At 40.2% G+C, this 25030-nt stretch overlaps 1 protein-coding gene across 2 annotated transcripts; it reads right to left on the bottom strand.

Annotated features, from left to right (window-relative positions):
- Window positions 1-8160: 8160 nt before the first annotated feature.
- Window positions 8161-23408, bottom strand: LOC118222493. 2 transcript variants are annotated; one of them, XM_035408128.1, is made up of 2 exons: window positions 23356-23408; window positions 8161-14250 (listed from the first exon to the last, which is right to left on the bottom strand). In XM_035408128.1, the coding sequence occupies exon 2, from the start codon at window positions 14233-14235 to the stop codon at window positions 11113-11115; it is 3123 nt and encodes a 1040-aa protein (XP_035264019.1). In that variant the 5' UTR covers window positions 14236-14250; window positions 23356-23408; the 3' UTR covers window positions 8161-11112. The 2 variants fall into 2 exon arrangements, with proteins under 2 accessions (XP_035264019.1, XP_035264018.1); XM_035408127.1 differs by lacking the exon at window positions 23356-23408 and adding an exon at window positions 22734-22893.
- Window positions 23409-25030: the final 1622 nt, after the last annotated feature.

Genomic DNA, 25030 nt, shown 5'->3' with positions numbered 1-25030 from the left:
GCAGTAATCTCTGTTTTGGGGACATTTTGATGTACATGTCCCCACAAACCCTGTTGCTCTTTACTTTGAATGTTCTAATGTGGTTTCTTTCTTTGTGACGAGACCTTTGCCCTGATTCATGAACGCTGTGCGTTCAGTGGTTAATATTCGCACCTGCAGTACATCGATGGGAGCTGACATTACGCCCAGTGAGCCGGTATTGATCCTGGCCATCAGAGAAGACAGGTGGCTGTGGGTGAGATCACAGGTTTTTCCCTGCCCGCGAGATGAAAGTGCGGAATGCGCGGTGCTAGTGTCTGCAGTTTGATCGCGCACTGTCGGCCATTTCCTGTTTGCATCGATTAGAACGAAAAAGCTGATACAGGGATAGTCGACTTACTGATTCCCCCATTTTTTATTTTTTAAAATGTATTTATTTTTGGGTAACAACGATGCTGTGAGTGCAGAATTTCTAACATTTTCTTTCTTATCGGTCTCTTCTCCCCTAGGTCTGAATGTGCAGTGTCCATTCTTGTCCACAACTTAATGCATTTTAATGTTCCTCCATTACACTCAACAAATCAGCAACTGCTGCAGCTGGTGCCAGGCTGACCAGAGGAGTCAATACTGAGCATTTCGCCCCCGAAACCCTCCTCCCCCAGGCAATCCTATGACTGCTGTTATGACCCTCAGCCACAGTTGGAAACAGTCAGCCAGTCTGACCTGTGGGGTGTATCAGTTCACTCAGATCTAATGCCTCAGCTCAGACAAGAATTGCTTATAAGAACTGTGTGCACATTCCCACAATTACTACTCACTGCTATTCATGTGGGGCGACATAGCTCAGGAGGTAAGACCGATTGTCTGGCAGTCGGAGGGTTGCCGGTTCAAACCCCGCCCTGGGCGTGTCGAAGTGTCCTTGAGCAAGACACCTAACCCCTAACTGCTCTGGCGAATGAGAGGCATCAATTGTAAAGCGCTTTGGATAAAAGCGCTATATAAATGCAGTCCATTTACCATTTACCATGTGTGCTTCCACTCTAGAATGGATAAGCTGCTCATAGCTTATGTGATGAGTTAGAGTTCCAAATGGAGTTTGGAGGTATTCAGGATGTGATTGCTCAAAAATACACCTGGTGAAAACTTACCTGTGTGTACTGTGTATGGAAGTCATCCAGCATGCGTGCTCAAACCCTCCCCTGATTTGCTTCCACTCTTGCTACCTCACTGAGCAAAATACTGTCCTGATCCTCCTCTGTTGCTAGGGAACCACAAAAATGAACTTTAAGCCACAACTTGCTTCTTTTCTTTTTTTTTTTTTTTGTGTCAGCAACAATTTATTTGTTGGTCCTTGACCATGAAGGAACTGAAATAAATGTTATTTATTTATTTGTTACTCCAGAGAACAAATGTGAAAAAAATTACAAAATTATGTGTTGTTTTATATTTATATATATATATATATATATATATATTTTAAAAATGTGTTATTTTAATTCAATACTAAGACTGCATAATACAGTGCATTTGTGGCATTAAAATAAAAGTAAAATCATAGGTGTTTTAAAACGCACCAAGCATCTTTACAAATTTAACAGTTGTAAAGATGCATGGTGCATTTGTAGTTATTCCATAGGTAAATGTTTTTCAAAGCTTTGACTGAGTGCTGATTAATTTTCATATTAAAAGTACAAATGCATAAATCCACAATCTACTGCTTTGTATTTGTGATTGGTGTAAAATTATGTTAGGAGGTAGAGATGCCATATGTTTCTTTTTTCATCATTTTCCATTTGTTCCTTGTTAAATATTATGTCAGTAAACAGGTCCTGTGAAAGGCTTCTCTTTAGAACCAATTCTGGAAGGAGACACACGCCTTTGACACATCTATAGTCTTTCTGTGGGAAGCCCCGAAATTGTCAGGGTAATTAGGTCTGGCTGAACACTGTACTCCTGTGGTAGCATGTCAGCCAATTATTTATCTCTGAGAGCCAATTACTGGCCTGGGGGCCTCTGTCAGAGTTGAGTCTACAAGGAAGCACAGGAGAGACAGTCTTCAACCCCCACCCCCATATCTCTATCCCACCAATCATATAAGCTTCACACATGATTGACTCCCCCTCTGTCAGAGTAAATACAGACACAGCTGACTCTCTGTTGTGGATCTACTCCAAAGTGAAGCGTTGAGTAAGGGAAAGGACGGCTCCTGCTTGTCTTTCACCTCCAGTCATCAGTGAACTCCAGGAGGATGGAGGAGTACCCGGGTCCTCCACATACCATTCCCCCCCGAGTACCATTCTGGATAATTACTCGACTCCATTCCCATACAGCAGCGACCTATTAATGTGCGTGATGGGTCAGCCCTTCACCTTTTTCACCCAGAACATCGACTGATTAATCCTCAACCCTGTGACCCCTGCGAAATCAGCTGGCCTGCGAATGGGCGGGGGAGTAAAAAATGAAATGGGGAGCCTTCGAAGGGCGGGAAGCTATGCTCGAATAGCCTCTCTCGCTCCAGGGGGAAAGGCGGTGGCGAGTGTGAGTGAGTGGGCCATTTTGAAACACGTCATGTTCCCGAAAACAAGCGTAAACTGTGAGGACAGACTCACAGAGATGTATACGCAATGAGAGAGTCAGTCAGAGTCAGAGTGTGATCACGACATCGGAATCAAAAAGTGCAGAGCTCATCAACACATATAATTGATAAACAAACAAGAGAGCTTCCACAACGTCACCATGTTTTGGTGCCATCTTCCATCTCATATCACCCATGAAAGGAGAGAGAGAGAGAGAGAGAGAGAGATAGAGAGAGAGAGAGAGAGAGAAAGAGAGAGAGAGAGAAAGGCAAGATGGGCAGGAGAGATAGAGTGAGGAAAAATGAACATTTCAAAAAGACCGATACGATCCTGTTGCGTCGTGATATTGCTAGCATGTCTGTGATCGTGCAGCGGGCTATTAGCAATTCTAGCTGAACATTTAAATCTCCGCTGTGGCACCAGTAACAGACCCATGATGCCGCCTCAGTGAGGAGCTCTGGAGTGTGGAGTGGACTGATATGAAGCGAGGGTACTGCCGGGTGACTCTGAGCGTGTGCAATGCATGTGTGTTGCTGTGTGCAGTCACTGGAGTGTCATGCGCTCGAGAGCTGAGAGACAAAGGCCGCTTCACCCCCTCCCCTTCCTGATTACAGCCCTCCCGTCTCCACTTCACACCAAGCAACACAGAAACGACACTGCGGCCTTAGAGGAGAAGGGGGAGGGGTGGACGAGGTGTATGTGTGGTGCTGTTGTTGGTGGGGGGGGAGGGTGTCTAATCCCTCTTGGGACTTATGATTCGACTGGCTGTCTGTCAGCTCCTAAATGGATTGAATGGTTACAAAGTAACTCGCCAGGCTGTAATCTTATTTGCTGTTATTGAAATCAATAATAATCTGAGGTTTATTACAGCAGTGGCTCAAGCCATGCTGGGTGGGAGAGTCGAGGGGGTGATGCTGTTGAAAGTCCTTGCTGGCTTCCACTCTGTCAGTCCTGCAGTGACTCACTGAGCCTTTCAACCAAGAAGAAAAAAACAAATGAATATCTTTTTTTCTTTCTTCTCTAAGTGGTCTTTAAATGTAACTGAACCCAACAGAGACACTTACAATTGTGTGGCTACGTTTAAAGTAGGAAAAATCATCAGTTTAAAAAAAAAAAAAAAAAAAAAAAAAAAAATTCTGTTGTCCTTTAATCATTGTCAGCCTGAGCTGTGAGGATGAATCACATGAAATTGGAACAATGCCACCACACACTCACTCATTTCACCTTTATCACTTTTGTGAAAATATGAGACTTGTCATACGTGAACGTTGAAAAGTGATAAAAATGTTTTCAGTGACATGCTGTTTGGCAGATTCAAAATGGTTTTGGATTTTTCTGTGGATCCTGTCATTCCATTTCAAATTAATGAGAAAAAAAAAATATTTAAAAAGGAAATTACAAGAAAGGCCATAATCAATGCAACTGGCTGGGTAAAGAAAAGTGTAATTGGATTAGTTCACTTGGCACATCTGCTATGACTCAGTGCTGAAACAGTGCAATATTGCATTCCACCTTCCTCAGTTTCAAGAAACACCATACCTGTCAACTTATGCCATTTAATCTGATTGAAGGTTTTTTTTTTTTTCCAAGTAGTGTGGCTGCAGGGGAAATAGTATTTTTGCAGAGAAATTGTTCTGCAATTATTTACATTTAACATAAATTGTTTTCTAAGACACTTACAATTTCAGCTCAAATAATAGCGCTCCATGGAGTGTTGTAAAAGTTGAATTCTGGTGTGTTTTCTGGTGTGTTTACAGCGATAATGCATGATACATTTTATTCCAACACTGGAGAACTGACATAATATAACATGCACAGAGACATTCATACACATGAACGCACAAACAAGGACATGTGCTGTTCATGCATATATACACAATCATACAAAAACACATTGCACCTGTATGCCTGCAAAAACATACACCTGCACCCATGAGCAACAAGTGCAGAGACACACATAGCCATTTACATGTACATACTGTACATATACACATGCATACGTGTGTGTATATGTATTGCATAAACATACACACACACACACACACACACACAAACACCAACACAGGCACACACACACACACAGAAAAAGACATACCGTGAAAATGAAATACAGTGACAGTGTATATAAGATACCTTGAACTTACTTGAAGTGTGATTTCTGCATTAGTCCATAACTCTCAATTGCCCCAACCAGCCATTGTACAGTCTACAGGTCATCCAAATCTCATATCTAAAATATCCTTCATTCATTGCAGACAAAAACTGGGCCAATGAAAACATGCAACCTGAAATAATACTCAGAAAACACAGAGAGTGAACGGTTGCTTTAAGCTGAAATTATGCACCCCTGTGGAGATAATTAAACGTGGTCAGCAGACAAACCTAGCTTGCTTTGAGTAAAAAGACACTGTAGCCCTTTTTTCTCTTGGATTGCAGAATATATTCTGTGCCTTGGGGAACATTGCGTTGCCAGCTGTCGTGTACACAACTTCAAGGTTAACCAAATGACTCACATTAATATGTGTTTGTCATTTCATTGCGCAAATATATGTTGCTGCAGTTCAGTTTTAGGGACAAAACATACACATGTGAATTCCTCTTCTTCTTCCTCTTCCTCTTACATTTTAATTGGCAGCTCATCTCATATGAAAATAAATAAAGAACAAATGATTGGCTGGATCTCCCATTGTAATTAAACTCATCCTCTGACACCCACAGGAAACCCTATGGTTTCTTTATTAAGTTTTTAGTTCTTTAAAAAGTGTATGTGTCATAAGACATCTTTTGTTATCTCATTCTAACTTAAACACAACCTTACCTGTGGGAGGACAGGAAGGAACACTGAGGGACCAGAACACTCTGTGATAAATCAAACCTGTTCCTACCTCTATATGGAAAAAAAACCTGTGCAAGTCTTGAAACCCACAGTGTCATGCATATGTCACTAGGAATAACTGTCCTTACTGTAAGTTCCTTTAAGAAGTCTCCCATTGAAACTTGATATTTATCTTAAGTATCACAACCTGCGCATCTCTTTTTTAGTCTCTCTGTGTTACCTTAAGGGTTCTACGCCTGACCTTTTCAAGTAGCCATGTAAACTCTGTGGACACTCTTTCCTGAATATTAACAATAGCAGTGTGATTTTCTCTGGCGCTCCCCGTGGAGGACCATCAACTCGTATAACATTCAACTTAAATCCCCGCAGCTGAGGCTCCAGCCGGGGACCAAAGTGGCAAGATACTCTGATAAATAATAGTGGGAGAAAAATGGAGCTATTGATCCTGTGTGAATAGCAGGAATAGTTATTGAATCACAGTGATATACTATCACACAAAAAGGAATTTCATATCCTGTGAGATGCTGAGTAATACAAGAACTCTGGGTCGTGAATATATATATATATATATATATATATATATATATATATATATGGTAACACATTGATTGAATGGTTTTTATGTTACACTATCCAATTGACGTCACCATTGTATATTTAGTAAGAACATAACACTTGCAGCAAAAAGAAATATATCCCAATCAAATCTGCAGCTCAGACCTTTATTTTATTGAATCACTACGACTCCATATTGTAACAGCACTCTTCTTTTTCAGGTAATATTCCATCACTGTCATTTGGACACGAAGATCCATGTCCGGGCTGTTTGCCTAAATTACATTAGGTAAGAGACAGGACAGTAACAAACACCCGCAAATAGGGTGTACTATTTCCCTTAATGCCAAGGTCACGGTAGCAGTTTTTATATTTTGTTAAATTAAGTCCGCCTCCTCCAACGATACAATTTTCAATTCAGACAAGGTAACTTTAGAAAAAGCAGTCTGCAGTGGATGAATACATTTTTGTGGAGGAGTTTGGGGCATAAGAAGAAAGGTTGTGAGATATATAAAAAGGACAGTACTGAGAGAAATAAGGTAGAATATTGTAATATGCATCCTAAGGGTAAAAAAGAAATATGGGTAGCTTAAAGGCCCTTTGACAGGAAAATTGCCCAAGATGTTAAAAGTAATCCTTAGTGTCAATACTGGAGCAGGAAAAGGAAGGTTAAGGGAGAGGCTAAGTGCATTTAAAATAAGCAAGGAGTGTTACATGGTAACCATGCTTGTATGAGGGATCACTTTTAAACCACTGACTGAAGAAATGCCTGATGACTGGAAGCAGGATGATATAGTGCCCATATACAGGAAGAAACTACAGGCCTGTCAGTTTACATCTGTTTAAAATACTAGAATATCTCATGAGGAACAAGGTGGAATCTTAACTAATAGCCAATATTGTGATCACTGGGGAAGATCTTGCTGTGCAAACCTTTTCAAAATTGCCTTGATTCTTATGATAGTATAATTAGAGTTATTAGAGGGTGAGGTTGGAATTGCACACATGGTAGAGTAATGGTAGAGTAATGGTAGGTGCAAGGTAAGCTGGGAAGTGGAGTCCCACAAAAGTCACCATTGGGTTTAAATTTACATTTGAAGGAAGTTATATTGATGTCATACAATGCCTTTGTCAAACTCTGCTAGGAGTATTTCAGCTAATTCTGGGCCAAAACTACAAAAAAGGTTACAGAAGCTCTGGAAAAAGTCCAAAAGATTGTGGGAAAATATGTTCTGGTTGTAAGTGTTGTGACTCCCCAGCTGTTCCCCTGAGAGCAGGAGATGAGGTGAAGGGACAAGTGGCCAAATTTTCTTCCCAACTATGTAGCTTTGAGCATGAGATAAAGTACTAGTGGAACAGTTAAGGGTCCATAACTTCATTTCTAATAGTCATTACATGAGAACCACATTTGGGAACCAGGAACTGCAAACAGGCAACAGTGATAAATGAAGCAACTTCTGAAATGCATATCAGTGTGAAATTCATCATTCTAAGACTAGCCTGAGAGTAAGCAGTTGAAGAGGTTGATGTTTACCTCTGGTTAGTTCCCCATTCTGTTAAAGTGTCTCTTAAGAGCTCCCTCTGCTGGGGAAAACAATGCACTTCAGACAAACATCAAGCGGGAAATGTGACGCGTGTCCTCGCAATCATTTTGCATCAAGAGCAGTGACACTGGAAGGCCTTTCACAGCCAACATTACCTGCCACGTGTTCAGCAACATGAGTTCAACAGAGTTGAATCCGAAGTTTAATCATCCAATTCTCCTGAAGCCAGTAGGCAAAAAATGTGTGTTTCTACAGTGCCCTGACCCTTCTCAGCTACTCTCAAGTACAGTGAAATTCATGCCCAAGAATCATACGTCAAATGATCACAAAAGGCTGAGGTGGGCAAAGATTTGATTTTGTTTAGACATTTTTGTGGTCTCTTGGTGTGCTTCCCTGAAATAGTGAGGCCTCTGCCTCAGTCAGACAGAAAAAGACAATGACCAGTTAGAATGAAACTATAGGTGTTATCTAAAGCAAACTATTTTCATTTTTATTTTACAGAATTGATTTATTTATGGACACTAGTTTAATGCGGATAGAAATTAGTTGATCTTTGTATCTTTGGCAGGGCTTTTTCCAGGGCTTTTAAATCTTTTATTATTATTATTTATTTATTTATTTATTTTAACAGCGTTCCTGAGTAAATAAAAACCATTTTCCAAACGTGGAGTGTTCTTTTTTATTTTAATATTTCCATAACCAAGCACAGACTGAAAAAATATTACAATAAACATCAAAACAAGCAGCACTAATGAAGGGCAACCATATAACACACAGGTGAAAAACAAGTAACCCCACAAGTAAATATCCATATATTCAATACATGGATAAATGGTGTTTCCCAGACATGCTGCTGTAGTATCATTTATAGGCACTTGTGTGAGTGTTCCTGCAAAACCCCATCTTTGGCTGTGTTTGGGGTGATTGCAGTTTGCAGTAATTCTGTTGCCTGTCCTGGACAGTCTGATTCATTTTTTTTTTTTTTCTTCAGTCCAGTTCAAGAGTGTCAAACAGTTCCTGGAAGGCCTTAAGTACGCTCGTTCGGCTAACATTAATTCAATGATCTCTTTTTAATATGTAAAAAATACTTCATATCTATGTCTCTGTGGCTTAAGATACATTCTACAGCAATGCATTTTGGGAAATTCACAGATGAATAGGTATACGACTAATTAACTAATGCCCAGTTACGTCAGCAGAACTGAGAGGTAAAACCATTGCACTCAAGGCCAGCCAGGAAGTGGAATTTGACAGCCCTGCTATAATATATGTGACGAGAGTGGCATTGACAGGATGACACTGGTGGTAGCTCCCTTTCCAAAGCATTCATACTGACAGATAATGTCAGTCATAGTCAGCCATAGGTCCAAGAAATCCTGGACCCTCAACACAGCGCCAATCAGTCTTCTGGCAATGACGCCAATCTAATAGCTTCAATGAATTAAACAAACAAGTACATGAACAGAGAGACTTGAAGATAAGCCTAGAAAATAATGTCAAAAGCAAATACTTCACATAACAAAGTACTGACAGTGTTACAACAACCAAGGGAAATCTGATTTTTTTTTTAATAACCAGTCTCTACAGCAGTAACTCAGGACAATCCCCTGAAAAAATTCAACACAACTGTAGGATCGAACATACAAGATCTACATATTTCATATTGTTTTCAGTATTGCACAAAACAAAGTCTCTGTCCGTCTCCTGCTCTTTCCAGCATTGTGTGTGTAAACATGTGTGTGCGCATGCATGTGTCTTTGCGTGTATGGGTATGCATGAGTGCGCTTACGTGTGTGCATGTGTTTGGCACAGCTTGATAGTTTGAAAATAAAGTATTTGCCTTTTATACAGGGGTGGGCAGTGTGGAAGGTAGAGATTCCTCATTTCTAATCCCTGATGGGTAGTACATGCTTCTTTAGACCTTTCTTACTGACATCAGTTGGTGTCCTTTGAGGCTGAACAATGCGTCATAGGTTATATTAATTCCTGGCTGGTTATTACTTGTTATTATATAAACCCGACACTGTGCATCGCAGATACACAAAAGACACCTACACAATTCATTAAATTCATTTTCACAATTAATTTTCTTTTTTTGCAAGTTAATCACACGCCTGCCTACAGTCCTTCAGAAAGAAAGCAGAAATAAATTGGCAGCAAAGAATTTCCTTCAAAACTCGTAAAGGGTCATGACTGTGAAGCAGATGTATCCCAATTTATAGTGGGCATACTGGACAAATATTACATTTAATTAAAACTGTCACTTCTTTAAGACGTGTTAAATATAACAATAAACTGACATGTATTAGGAAGATTTAAAAATGAATCTGGCCTAGGTGCTTCAATCTGAGATGTCTACCTACTTTAAGTTTCAGGCTAATAGCCAGTCTCTGATGTCAAGCACAATGCATCCTCAGATGGGATAATGGAAAAGATCAAGTGTAATCCACTTATGGGCCATTTTCCCCAAGTCTAAAACATTATTATTATTATTTTTTTTGTTAAAACAGGTGTTGTTCCTCCACATATTTTCTGAGTAATCAAATGTAATTCCTAAGAAATGAACAATCCATATTAAACAGGTTTTGAATATGTGCTAACCTGTCCTTACCACAGAAATACACTGTTGTCATGATCTCATGGGCTTTCATGTTCCTGGACTTATACACGTTCTGTAGATCAGACATGACAATGCAGAACAATTCACAGATCCAGATCAAAACTTTGTTTGAAAAGACATATATTTGATGATGCTTTCTATATTCTTGCACAAAACGGACTTTTGTGTAAGGATATATAGGACATATCTCATGGAATAGTAATTGGTATGTCATCATATTTTCTATTACAACTTTCTTTTCATTAGATTATTCTGCAGAATAATAAATAAACAAAAACCCAGACATAAATAGCAGTCTCTTGACATGTGGAACAACCAGATTTTTTTCAAAAATGCTATCATTTGGACTCGGCCTGGACACTTGATGGAACAACTGACTGAAACAAAAATGAATTAAAATTGCCACAGCTCCCCTCCCCCCATTCCCTTACAGTTTCTCTGGTAAGGATCTGTAGTGATTACATGAAAAGAAGAATTTGTAAATTGAGTGGATCTTCTGTGACACCAACGGTCTTGCTCCAGTGTTACTGGAGTTACCCTATCAGGAAAGTTCAGCTAATGGGCTCAGCCTGCAGGTTACTGGGCCACACCCTCTCTCGGTCAAGGACACATACTGCCTACAAGTACTGACACAATGTGCCAGAAGTTCTTTTTGTTTTAAGTTTTTAATTCCAAATGATCAACAGCCATGCTTTTGTGCGAGGCATACACAAGCTCTTTCAGCTGCTGGGTCCATTATTCTGAGACGGTGACATTTAATCCTTTTGGCAATAAAAGCTCCCATGATCAGCCCCAAATGACTTCAGCGTTTGTGCACATTTTGTGAACAATTATTTTGTTAGGTATTTGGACTGATGTTTTTTTTTCTTTTCTCACGCTGATTTATTAGATGTTATTTTGTTTGCTCATTTGTTTAAGTATTACGGTCATGGTGGGTGCTTTGTCACTGAACGGCATTGTTAACCCTGGCAGTGGTCTCCTGCTCTCACCCTCTTCCTTGTACTACACCAGGCCAGTCTGCATGTGAATATGGAGAGGGTAAGGCTGGTAAAAGAGTGGAGGCTGGCCGTGGGCAATGTAATAGTTGTTGAAACTGTGGTCGGCCATATAGGGAGCTGGCTGGTAGTAGCAGGTAACATTGGTGGTGTTGGGGATTATGTTCTGTTCACCCAACACCTTGAGGGCCAGGACGGTGATCATGTTGAGGGTCTGCCGGCGCTCATGGCCCATCAGGCAGACTGTGCTCTCATTAACGACCCTCCTGAGAGTCATCAGGTAGTCATACTTGCTTTTCTCCTCGCCAATGAAGTGGTTGCGCAGGTAAGACTCAATCTTGCGCTGCTGCTCATTGACGTCGGGGAAGTCAATGAAGAATCGTGAGCACATGTAACGTTCCAGGGTCTTTATTTCTGTCTCGCTGGCCGGCTTGAACTCCCGCACAAGCAGGTTACTGTACTTGAGCAGGCCCCCTCCTCGAATCTCCTCAGGATTGCGTGTGGCGATCAGCCGGTATCGCAGGTGGTCCATAGCCTGCTCAAAATCTCCGTACATGCTCTCTGCCACCACTGTGATGGCTGTCAGGTCCCTAGTTGGTACTGTAGTCTCTGTCTCTTGAATATTTGGTGCTGCTTCCATCTTTAGTTTCTCACACTGGGCCACAGGCTCTACTACTTGGAAATCTGAATCTAGCCCCGGGACATCATGTACTGCCTCCTGAACATCACAGTCAAGTACCTGTACATTGGACTCTGGTTCCTGGACAACAGACTTGAATACCTGGACTTTAGTTTCTGGTTCCTGCACATTAGACTCAAGGACCTGAATATCAGGTTCTGGTTCCTGGGCAACAGACTCCAGTACCTGAACATCAGGTTGTGGTTCCTGGACATCAGACTCAAGGACCTGGACATCAGGTTCTGGTTCCAGGACAACAGACTCCTGTGTCTGGACAGCAAGTTCTGGTACATCAACATTTGACTCCAATGACTGGGTATCAAGTTCTGATGAATTAGAAGTCTGGGTATTAGGTTTGTGTACATGAGCAGGTAGCTCTGTTTCTGGTGAAGAAGCTACTGCTACCTGGACATTAAACCCTGGAACCTGAGGAGCTGATTCTAGTATATGTTCCGTAAACTCTGGAACCTGCAGAGCAGATTGTAGCAAGTCTTCAGTAAAGTCTGGAACCTGAGGAGCAGATTCTAGAATATGTTCAGTAAACTCAGGAACCTCTGTGTCCCTTTGTGGTACTTGGACAACAGACTCTGGTGCCACTGTAGTAAGTTCTGGTACCAGCTGAGCAGACTCAGGTATCTCATCAGCAAGCTCCAGTGCCTGGGGAGAAGGAGGCAGTACTTCCACAGCAGGAATCTGTTTGTATTGACCTTTGTCACTGAGTTGTGTGACCCCAAGTTCATTGCATTTAGACGTTATCGTAAAACTTTGAGTGAGAAATTCACAATTTTGACTTTGTGAGCATGTGATCTCTACTAGTGATTCTGTGTCATTATCTTGGAGTTCAGCAGTGTTGATTGTGTTGACTATGTTTAACAGTTTGACTTGACAATTGTCATGCTGAGGTGTGCTAGTTGGAGATTTGCAGTGATTTGTATCAGGGCCAGTTACATCAACTACCATCGGTACTGATTCAACAGAGGTTGCTTCAGAAAGGTTTAATATTGGACCGGCAACAGATAGTTCATCTGGGGAATTTGTTTTTCCAGGAGATGATATCACAGTTGCTACTTTCTTTGACATTTTCCTTGGAGGTTTCGGAGAAGAATGCTTAAGGACAACCATCTGAGAGTTTTTGTAGGTTTTCTTTGCAGGAGGAGGCAAGGAATATTCTGTGTCCTGTGTTTCCTCAGAAAGGCATGCACAGGACTGGCATGGTGGTACACATAGTACCTTAAGTGTAACTTGTCCTTCAGCTGTTGTTTCTTTAATCAGGGGCACTGAGTGACTGTCTGTTGGCTCTATGTCTGTAGAGTTTTCCATGTGAACCTGAGCTATTGTGTTCAATGAGATTGTTGCCTCTATTGACACCTCATTTGGTACCTGTTCTTTAAGGGCTGAAGTCTCTATATTATTCTCTATAACACACACCTCTTTCCCCTCTGCTTCTGTCTTTTTTGCCATCAACTCTGCCTCCTCTTGTGACTCAGAGACTGGGCCTGGAACCAGAGCACTCATTTCTGCAACTTGCTCCATCTCTGTGACCTCGTCCATATCTTTTGTCTCTGTGACTTCCTCCATATCTTTTGTGTCTGTGACTTTCTCCATATGTGCTGTCTCTGTGACTGGCTCTTCAGTCATATGTGGCGGCTCCTCCTCTCTCATCTCTACCTCCGCAAAGCAGCACGAACTGTCACCTGAGCTTGATGCACCGTCTGTCCTGCCTACCAGATCCTTATCTAGACTCTGGGGTTTGTCCAAATCCAGAGAGGTGGATGGCAACTTCGCTGGAACAACCCGAGGTTGACTGGTCCTCTGGTGCACTGAAGCTCTGTCCTCCAGCCTCTCATGCTGAGACCCCAGCCTCCTCTCAGCCTCCAAGTAGGACTCCAGCATGCGATCCAGGATGATCTGGAAAGAGTCCACGCTGAACTCAAACTGCCGCCGCAGAGAGTTGACAAATTTAAGCTCCACGTTCTTGCCACTGTTGTTGGACAGGGAGATGAGGCTCCAGCGGTCATGTTCAGTGAAGACCTTGACCATCTTCTGAACGTATGCCTCCTTCATAGTAAGGGCAGTGATCTTGTCTTTATTGACCCCCCTGGGCAAGAAGTCCAGGAGGCAACGCAGAACAACATCCTTGATTATCTGAAAGTCTTCCTGCTTAGGCAACTCAACCCCAAAGATGATGTCCAGATCTTTGTAGCTGGTGCCATTCTCCTTGACTAGCACATGGCTGGCAGTGGAACCATTGAGGCGCACATCACGCACCTTGATACCCTTTTCGATCAGCTTGTCTCTCACCATGTGGATGATGTCTTTGGGTTTCACTTCCAAGGTAGGAAAGTTACCCCGCCCGTGAATAGGAATGACTGCAGTCAGGACCTGGTCCAAGGTCTGGACTTGCTCCTGGGTCAGACTGTGAAACCTGCGGTCTGTGCTGAGTTCTGTCATCCTCACCAGACTTTTCTGCAAAGAGAGAAAGGAACACATTGCATTTTTGTACAAACATTTTGAAACACTTTTTTGTTTATCATATAATTATTCAGCTGACATGATCTGTTTTCTCATCTAATTGACGATGATGATGTCATTTGGGTTGTCATCATTGAACTTTGCACTTTTCAGTGCATTTTGAGAAACTGAAGAAGGCTGAAGCATGTCTGCCACATCATTGTCCAAAACAATTAAAAAACAAAACATGTTGCCAGGATGTTGATGATTTAAACATTTTAGTGTCTGGGTTACATTTTTCTTTGTATTATTAAATGTTTGAACGATGAAGCAAAAGCTATGTGTATGGGAGGATGGGTTTGGGTAGAAACTTAAATATACAGTTTGAATAAACTAGAAGCCAAAGTGCACCAGATTACGATTCCAGAAATATCATATGGCTCTTATAAGAGGCGGTCATTTAGCCCTCATTAGTTTTACCTGAGTAAGTGGGAGGAGGGTGCTAAACCCACTGTTGCTAAGTAGCTCTTAAATGTAGGTGGAAAAGCTTTCCATTGTGCAAATAAACACAGAGTATAATTTGGTTTCTAAGTGGTGTGAGACAGGACCCTCTTTTCCCCAGCAACAGCTCTGTGTCATAACACCACCAAAAGAACATCTACCTAATCTTTCAGTCTGGACTCGGTGCTTTCCCTGGTACAGATAGTAAATGTATTTTTCTTATATATCAGGTAGATATACTGAAGAAGGAAGTGTGTGTGTGTGTGTATATACATATATATAACTATCTTCTACATCTGTCTGAAAGAGAAAAAAAAAACACACACATATTATATGGATGATCTATACTGATTTGATATATGCTCCACCCACTCAACTATCTTTACAAGTCATGTTCTGTCAACAATAACTTCAGCTGTTGGTTTTTTTGTTTTGTTTTGTTTTGTTTTGTTTTTGTGTGATATGTGAATGATGCCTTAAGTTATGCCACCATCCAAATGCACAGTGGCACTTATTAAGAGCACAGAGAGTCACAAAGAGCAAAAACAATAAGAGTTCCAAGAAGTGTGATGTGAGAGCTAGGTAACCTTTGTCATAAACACTTTTCAGATGCAGATTCATTAATAGTGTTTCCCATTCCACAATATAATTATCCTTATTGATTAAATTACTTAAGTAATATGTATATATTTTAATTCTTTGACTTTTTTGACTTCCTTTTTTTTTGGAGAGTGATGTTACCAGGCTGCCATTCAGCTGTGGATGGTTACAAATATAAGGAAAACTGTGTTTTAAGGCCCACTGGTGAGTTTAAATTTAATATTGCTGTTAATCAAACTTTCGAAGCACACAAAAAAATACATGTGCTTTACAGAGATGTCAGCAGCTTCCCTTTAGCACTGGTTATCCTACAGAATTGATTGGTATAACTATAAATTGTCATGAGGTTCACAGTTTCGATGACAATATTGCTAATATGCTGCTGTCATTGATTGTATTTTCCAGAAAGACAAAGGCAGAAACAAGGCCTTATTCCTAGATTCATCACAAATAACATCAGACAGTAATGCCTTTTTAACTTTAGGCGAAAATATCAATTTGCTGTATATTAAACTTTTTTTTTTCTGAGAGCCATAAAACATTCAAATGGACTGACGTGAAGAGTGATATTTAAGAAAAAGTCTTTCTATCTTGACATTACCTGTTTCGTTCATAATAATCAAATAAGTATTTAATTATGATGATAAGGTTCCTAACCATTCTGTTATCCACAATGTAAAGGAAAAGAAAGCTATGATGTAGATTTGTGTCCCCCCTTTTTACTTAGTATGCATTGTTTCACAAACAGCAATTTGTCATTAAACTTGTGGCATCTTTTCCAGATAATGGCCTCGACATGGAACTAATTCAATCAAGTTCAGCAAGGTCTGAGGTTCACACCATTAAGCTATGGGAAACTTAAGAACCCACAGTCAATTCCCCATGCTGCTTTGAATTTCAAATATAAGAGTCTTGCTGACATTTTCTTTGCTTGATACTGAGCTGAATGAGGCACTATTGATTCAAAGGAGGAGACTGAAAGTATGATGCATTTATTTCTTAAACTGAGCTCAGCACAGAATTAGAAGTCCATTCAAAAAAGAATGAAACAGACTATCCCAAAACAGCTTGTATTGATTGTCTTCTTGCTCTGGAACAAACATGGTTAAAATGAATGACTCATTGCTGGCTTGATGCATTAATCATCCTAGTCATTGATGGAAAAACATCATGTACACACACACACACACACACACACACACACGCACGGACGCACACACACGCGCACGCACGCGCACACACACACGCAAGCACGCACGCACACACGCACACACATTGATGGGAATTGGGAGAGAAGAGAGACAGGAAGAAATGTGGGTGGGACGGTTATATTTATTACAATTACATAAATGATAAATACAGTAAAAACCTCCCTACATTAAGAAAAACTACAGTCATGTAATTTGTGCAATTCACACAATCATTCATTCTGGTTGACAAGATGATGCTCTGGACAGACAAAAGCAGTATCCATGACAATATTGCTCATCTGCCTATTTTTTTTTTCCACTTGGGATGGTGCTGAATGGTTGGGCATGTCTGCCTAAGAAGTGAGTCAGAACTAAGGTCTGTTTTCTGACTAGGGACTTAGTTCCCTTGGCTGCAGATCCATTATGGCTTGCATTCATTCTCTCCAAGTAAAGGAAGGAGAAAATAGAAAAAAAATGGCCCCCCATTATCTCATTGTGCAGCACTGATGAAGTCGCCAAAAACTAGCTTCTGTAATGCTTCTGACCTAAACTGTCACAAACATCTGCAGAATGAAAGGCCCAGAAAAGCTGCGACAGCACTTCCGAGAAGCTTTTTTGTAAAGGAAAGAAAAGAACCTATATCCCTCTACGACACATCTATTCCTGAAAATAATAATGTAATTCTACACACAAGGAGCTCTCACAATCACGCACACAGCTTGCAACTACCCATAATGGTATAATTGTTGTTTCTTAACATTTAAATGTATGGATGGGTGAGTTTTTGACTCTAAGCATGTTTTTTTTTTCTTTGTCAATATCATCTCAACAAATGTATTTGATCATCTGAAATTCCATGTGTTCTTAGAGTAATTTGTCCTGAACGCACCAATTGTGAATGTTTGTGATGATGATGATGAGTTACGATATTTGTTATGATGTTTCTTACTTATCATGATAATTGTGTTTTAGTGTTACTATCTCTGGTTTACCCCTGGTTTATGTTCATGGGGTCTTTTTTCACACTAGGAATTCTATTCAAACCAATGATTGGTTGATAAGTTAACACCAGGAATTATATTCAAACCAATGATTGGTTTGTTAATTAATATATTCCACAACAATATTTTTCTGAACACCAATTTGAATTTTGTGTTTGTCTTTCTTAACCTTTGACATAATAGTGTTTTTGTGTCACTACATTTAATTTACCCAATAATTTTCTATGACAATTCTTTTGGAACCTTTGATTCCAACCTTGTTATTGTCAGGAATTTATCTGCTGTGCACAATATTAATTATTAATTGCGGTTAATATTTACGTACATATGTTACCATCAATAAAGGAAACATGCAGGTTTTCTGCTTGTTTCTATATGTTGGGCAAGCCATATATCTAAAGGTTAAATGCATTTTTAATTTACTTTTATGCATTTTATCTGATATTTGATCTAGTGATATTTGGTTCCTCACATATTCCAAATAGAATTAATTTATTAGAACCAAGGGTCACAGACGATGGACCAATTGTGTTAAGGAAATGGCTACTCTTTCACAATTCACAGTATTGTCAGCCACTGCAATAAGTAATGTTACACCACTCCTCCTATTTTCATATCAATTTGGGGATATGATACATTCTTTAACTTGATTGAAGTCTGAGAAAACTGATGCTCTGAAGCTCTATGTATATCTCCATAATACTTTTTAATCATCTCCCTAATTATTTATTTGTTTATTTTTGGCATGTTCCAGGCAGAGCACCACTCTTATATTTGCTTTATTTTCTATTATTTGCCTGCAGTTTTTAGTCTTAAATCCTTGTTCTTTGGGTTTACCCTGAATTCCTTTACTGCCTTTATTTTCCCATGTGTTTATACAATTGCCAGACCTCCCACAGACCAATTATCTGACCATTGACTGCTTTATTTCATTGTAAATATAATATGGCACTCCAGTGAATACTATGCTCATTTTCAGCTACTTTCTGGATTTTTATTATTGATCTAGACACTGTGGCCAATTGGGAGTGGGTAATACTGCACACCACCATGATGATAACATGAATCCATGCTGCACAACTCCAATCCCAAGCCATATTGACAAGAGTCTTTTCATTTGATTTAATTTTGTTTTAACAGTTTTAATGTCTTTCAATTTGAAATGAGCAACAGATGTAAATTTTATTTATTTATTTATTTCTGTTTATTTATCTGTTTATTTGTTTGTTTATTAGGGGTCCATGCCACAATAGTCCAAGTGTACAAAAAGTAAATATTACAATTGGGGGGTGGGGGCGGGGGTCTTCGTGCTTAGAACCCAAATTTTGCTACTGTTCTGGCCACACCTCTCTCATTGCTCATAAGCAAAGTGTCATGTCTTACTTCCTGGCCACAAATCCCATTCAAGGAAGTGTCCTCAGGGCATAAACACTATATTTAATCATTAGTGCCAAGTACTCAGTTTCCCTTATGTAACTACATGCCTAATGATTCAATTCAAAAAGATATTGCTATGATGGACTAATCCATGGAGTTAATTTATATCTACAACTATCATGTCCTTACATACCCCACAGTTACTGGAAAAGAGTAATTGTGGAAATGATAGGGTCTTCCATGGTGTCTGACTACTAATTATAACTGTATCAAATATATACATTTTGTAATCAATACAAATGAATAAAATAAAAACTTAATTCAGAGAAAGTCTTCAAACAACAATTGATCATTTTAGTGGGAATTTATTTTTTAAAACATAAATAAATGAATTAACAATGAATCACCCTACTCATAAATAAATGTAGCACCAAAAAGGACATTGTCTGAGTACAAGACTACATAAGGTATTTGCACTGAAGTGTGACTGACTTAATTAAAGTTAACAACCATGTTTAACTGAGAACGCCATCGGTATAAAATCAGCTCATCAATACATCTGCTTCTGTGTTTCCCAGGATCAGTTCGCCGTTCATTAATTTGAAAAAGAAACCAATCAACGTTTTTGTCCGGGCTACCACCCCCCACCCCCCCAACCCCCCCCCCCCCCCACCCCCCCAACCCCCCCCCCCCCCACCCCCCCAACCCCCCCCCCCCCCCCCCCCGCCCGACCTGATTTTCATAGGGACTATTGCCACACATAAAAACTGCAATTCCAATTTTGATATGTTTCGTTCTGTGCATGGTTGTCCAGCAGAATGGACACAACATGCATGCTCAAGTTATGAAAAAAGTCACCCCCCCCCCCCACTTTCCTACTTTCCTCATTCTTCCCCAGCAGCCATATCACCCTGAGCTCTTCTCGTGAAACTGGAAGGCAGGTGTTGGTTTGGTAAGTGCTTGGGAGGGAGACCTCCTAGGTCTTGCCAAACTTGCTACTGAAAGAGGTGCTGGTGGGTCAGTAGGGGACACTATTCGTCCTGGACAAAAATAAATCAAATGCCCGAGCACAGTGATGGGGCCCTGTGATGTAGTTGGTTCCATCCTTTGTATGAGACATCAGATATAGGTTCTGACTCACTGTGGTCATTGAAGATCTCATGCCACTATTCTAGGAGGGGATGCTAACCCCAATGTCCTGGCGAATTTCCACAAATCTCCCTGCATCTGACAAACAAAAAACACCTTATCAATTTGATTGAGTGCAACTCTTTCCAATGCCTATCCAAACTGATTCCCTGGTCCATGATTGACCTACCTAGTTGAATGACAAAATATATCTAATAATAAAAAGTTTCCAAGTACATAAATGCATTGGCGCGATTGAACATAATCCTACCCACAGCATTCTGACATGAAGAAATCACTGTGATCACGGGCTCTCAACATGAGATGCGGATTTCCATTTCACCAGTACAGCGTATAATAATTCACCGGGTCAGCCAGGAAAATGGTGAGAGGAAGAACTGAGGGCAGTGGTGGTGAAGAGTGACTAAAGAACTGGTTAACACAAGGTTCCAGGTGAATATCCAGCTGTATTCTTTGGAGTTATGTAGTGTAAGTACTGTGAGTGGGTCTGCATAAGGGTGTCCACTAAGTAAGTAAATAATTCAATGTAATGATGAATGCAAGTAATAGCTTCCAGAGCTGGCAGCGTTGCCAGCACACCGCCAAGGGCCCTCTCTAAAAGCAATGTTCACCTTTATTATGTTGCCCATTTACAAGCCAGGGTTGTTTTGCAAGTTTTCTTTCACTGTCTTTATTGCTATCATTTGTTTAGTGATCGAGGTTTATAGTCAGTTCTCCAGAATTTTGCTTTATTTCCACAGAGTAAGGCTGTTTTGAGTTTTACAGTTGTAGTGCTAGGTGCACTATTATATATATATATATATATATATATATATATATATATATATATATGGAGGGGGGAGGGGGGCGGGCAGAAACGTGTCATATCCTGTACTTACCATAATAGCCTTACAACTTGTCATAACCTTAATTATAAATTTTAAAAATCATACACAAGCGGAGATAAAGTCAATACTAATTAAAGTGTATCAGACAGCACGGCAAGTAAGACGCGTAGTACTGAGAAAAGCGAAACACGTTCAGGAAACCGAGAGCAGTTTACTGGTCCAAAGCGATGAGGTAAGAATGTTATGAGGTCTTAAAAACTTAAAGAAAAAGGATGACTTCACACATGCATGGACACGTAAGATCCAGCCAAGAATCATGCCCGTGCCAAGGGGAAGATGTGCTAAGACGGACAGCCAACCCTGTTTGCATGTTTGCACGTGTCACTAGGGATATATGCCAAACACAAACATGAGCTTTCGGTTTATACGCCACTGTTTGTGCGTCACGCTTCGTCATCGCTGTTATTAGGTGAATGTCTGGGATCTCTGTCTGTGGAGAAAATGAACTTAAAGAGCACTTCGGGTCGGAAATGTTGGAAACGTAGCAATGCAGCGGGATTTCGTCTCCAATACCCTCCTCCTCCCCCACCACCTTCTCGCTCACTCACTCTCTCTCAAATAAGCCTGTGTGAGTCATAGCTGGATTTAAAAAAAAACTGCATCCAGATGCGCTTCTCCACCAGATTTATACCATGTTTACATAAAATTCAGAGCATAAGTCTTAACAGGCTTTGTTGATGAACGCAACGGATCGCTTTCAAACAAAAAGAGTGCGAAAGACCTGCCGATAAACTGCAGTTAGCTAAAGCTAGATTGGCCACCGTCTTTGACAGACTGCAAACTTCACCAAGATAGCAAAGGCTGCTTCGACTTAGTCAACTTGAAGGCCATTGTTCTTTAACAAATGTCGTATCATTAAACTGTCTTATAAATAAATAAATAAATAAATAATAACCCACGAAATCACACATGCAAAATAACTTTGTTGATGTAGGCAATTGTGTGTTACGTGTCACGCCTACGATTCAGGTGCAAAAAAAAAAATGAAATAAAGAAAATAGACACAAAATGTAACGCAAAACGTGGAAACTGCAGTCAAGCTCGGTCGTCATAAAAGTGTCAAGCTCTTGTTTTCCGTAACCTTAAATTAAAGAACATATCGCTGCCCCCACAACATCTGTCTGGCGTCTATCTGTCAGATTCAGTTCATATAATTTTTTTGATATCATTTAGAACAATTTGTCCCAGCATTACTAACGTCAACAGTTCTAGGTTGGCTAATAAACATAATGAGCAACAGTAGGCTACTTGCATAATCTGAGAACAAAACAGCAACCGCGTGTGGTGTACTGGCATAAAAACGAACAACTGAAGATAATAACGCTAATGTAACTGCTAATGTAACCTAAGCCCTGCTAGCCTACTGTTTTGTCTGAGTGCACTTGTTTCGATAATCCCTTGTTTATTGTCAAAGTCTGGCATCCGAAGACACTGTGTTAATTCGTATTGGCAATGGATATTTCCAAAATAACGAACAGGGCCAAGTGAAATATCTACAATGATCAGTCTGAAGTTCTTTCGATAAACTGCTCCACTCTGCACAGTGGAACACTCGTTCCTTTCAAAGCCTGAATATGCATCTGTAACTATATTGACATCGCTAATAAATAACTTTCCGTGGTTCCAGTTCGTCGTACTAAATTTAAAAATGTTCTGAAAACCATGACGCAAACTTGTTGTTCGCCGCTGGGTCAGTCATGTATTCACCTGAATGCCGTCACACACCTAGCAACAACCATAGACCACGACAGTGCTAGTAATAGGAGAAAAGTGTCAGGGAGAAAGTAACTCACCTAAATTGCAGATAAACTGAAATAACACCGCGCCGTTGGTTGTCAGTGGGTACGATCCTTCTATGGTCAGTATATCTTTTTTTTTCTGGAAGCATTTACAAGAAAATGAGAATTACGAAGCCGGAGTTGCGTGTGTGGTCGCTGTCCAGGCTGAGCGTGGTTCTGAAATGAAACTCCGGAATATCTCGCACTGTTTTCTCTCTTAGACCCTGTAGCGTAAACCAGTTTCCATGGAAACCTGGCGTCACAATTTTAAGGTAGTCCACACGGTAGACAAACCACAACAATGGGGTTTGGGCGATCTTTAACAGGTGGTGGGAGTCTGTCTACCCATGCATCATTCAGCATTGTATACCAACACCGGTATAATTATTTTCGTGACTGCAAAAACAATCATAACACTGTAAAACAAATGTATTGGCTCATTTTACCTGCACGAATCGTTACATTATAATATATTGCAAGATACAGACAAATAGACGGATTCCATTGAGGCGAAACATTTTGCAATCTTTCAACCTACTACTGTACATGTCCGTTCGATGGTTTCATTCTGGACGCCCTCATTATAATAGCATACTCATTATCGTAACAAAATGACAATAATTAGGGCCATACTTACACCGCTTTGTGAAGATATATCGTACAGAACACATTCAAATTCCTGCAAACAATACGAATGTCACAGAATGTCCTGGAACCCTGGAGTTAGACTCTTGGCTTTCTATATCCACCCCCATTGGGTCTCAGGGGACATTGTTGCTGCAGGGTTCAGGAGTGTCCAGTGCTACCCCACAGGTGAGGATTCATAGTGTTGTGTCATACTGCTGAGCTTGGCTAAGCCACATCACCAGTTTATTGGGTTCACTGAAACAGCAAGTCTCCTGGGACCCAGTCTGTCCATGTGCACAAAGGCCAGCAACATCACCGCAACCACTTGGACTTTGTAATCAAACCTTTTTGATGGCAGTTTGTTTTTTATATTTCCTGCTCTTAAGTATGCTTTTTCAGACACTCTTTTCCCTCGGCTAAAGGAAACAGCAGTAACAACAGTGTAAAAAGTACAGCAGTATAATAATAATAATAATAATAATAATAATACATGAAAATGATTGCTATTATTGACTTCAATTGAAAGTATTGTCATACAGGTTCTTAGATGGGACATGCACAGATCCCCCCTACTGTGGTAGTGATATGCGTCCTTATCAGTGGAAAAGCTGTGACAGAACACTGCTGAGTACACATCAGTGTCACAGGAGAGTAAAGGGCAAATAGTTAGCCTGCAGGAAAAGGGTTTACATATTAACGTGGGCCAGAGTGCTGAGATGGGGCTCATGCTCTATAGATCTTTTTTTTTCTCTGAGGCATGACTTTTTTTTTTTTTTTTTTTACAAAACCATCCATCCCATTTAAAAAACCTGCCTCTGCATTGACTTTAACATCATAACCTTATGGGTTTCCTTTCCATCCTGACAGCAAACAAGTCAGCGATTATTAACAAATGCTTGGACCTTGAAGGACCCCTTGATATTGGCAGATGTGGATAACAGATCAATGGGCAATTGAAATGACCTTACATTACAGCAAAACTTCTCTTAACTGTACTCTTTGAAGTATCTAACTTTTCTGACAAACAGAAGGGTGTCTGTCTTTGTGAATGTTTTCATCAAGAATGTATTGCTTAATCCTCGTTTGAAGAAAATCCTTTGAATACAGTACAGTGAAAGCCTTCACATGCAATATGGTACCGGCATATACCAGTATCAGTTTAAGATCAGTCATAGCTAACCATGGTTGAGCAGGGTTTGAAAATTCAATAAAATGATTGGGTAAAGGTTTCATCTCTAATCTGCTGAATTTAAAGCCAGATAAAATCTTCAAAAAAAAAAAGAAAAAACAATGCAATCTATCCAGCTAATTCAAAGAACAAATCCTTTGTGTAATTAATGTGTTGGAACATAAACCCGGCCTATGAACTGTGTCTTTACACCTACATGTGTTCACAGCCAGTCTACAGCAAAATGACCTGGGCAGTCAGAAAACAGCCCACCAATACATTTCCATGATCTAGAAGACCAAAGACCACAAAAAACCTTACTGAAATCGAGGTATTGTTGCACTTTGTCTTCATAATGACTTTCATACTGCCTAGTCCACTCATTCTATTGGACTCACATTATCTTATTTAAGACGGGTTTAACACATGATTGTTGAAAATGAAAAAAAACCATTTGAAATAAAAAGGACTAGAGCTCATGGGATCAGTTGAAATACTAAGCTATTCACAAAAACTC

The sequence above is a fragment of the Anguilla anguilla genome, chromosome 3 (genome assembly GCF_013347855.1).
Source record: "Anguilla anguilla isolate fAngAng1 chromosome 3, fAngAng1.pri, whole genome shotgun sequence".
Lineage (NCBI taxonomy): Eukaryota > Metazoa > Chordata > Actinopteri > Anguilliformes > Anguillidae > Anguilla > Anguilla anguilla.
This window is presented reverse-complemented; position numbering and strand designations above follow the sequence as displayed.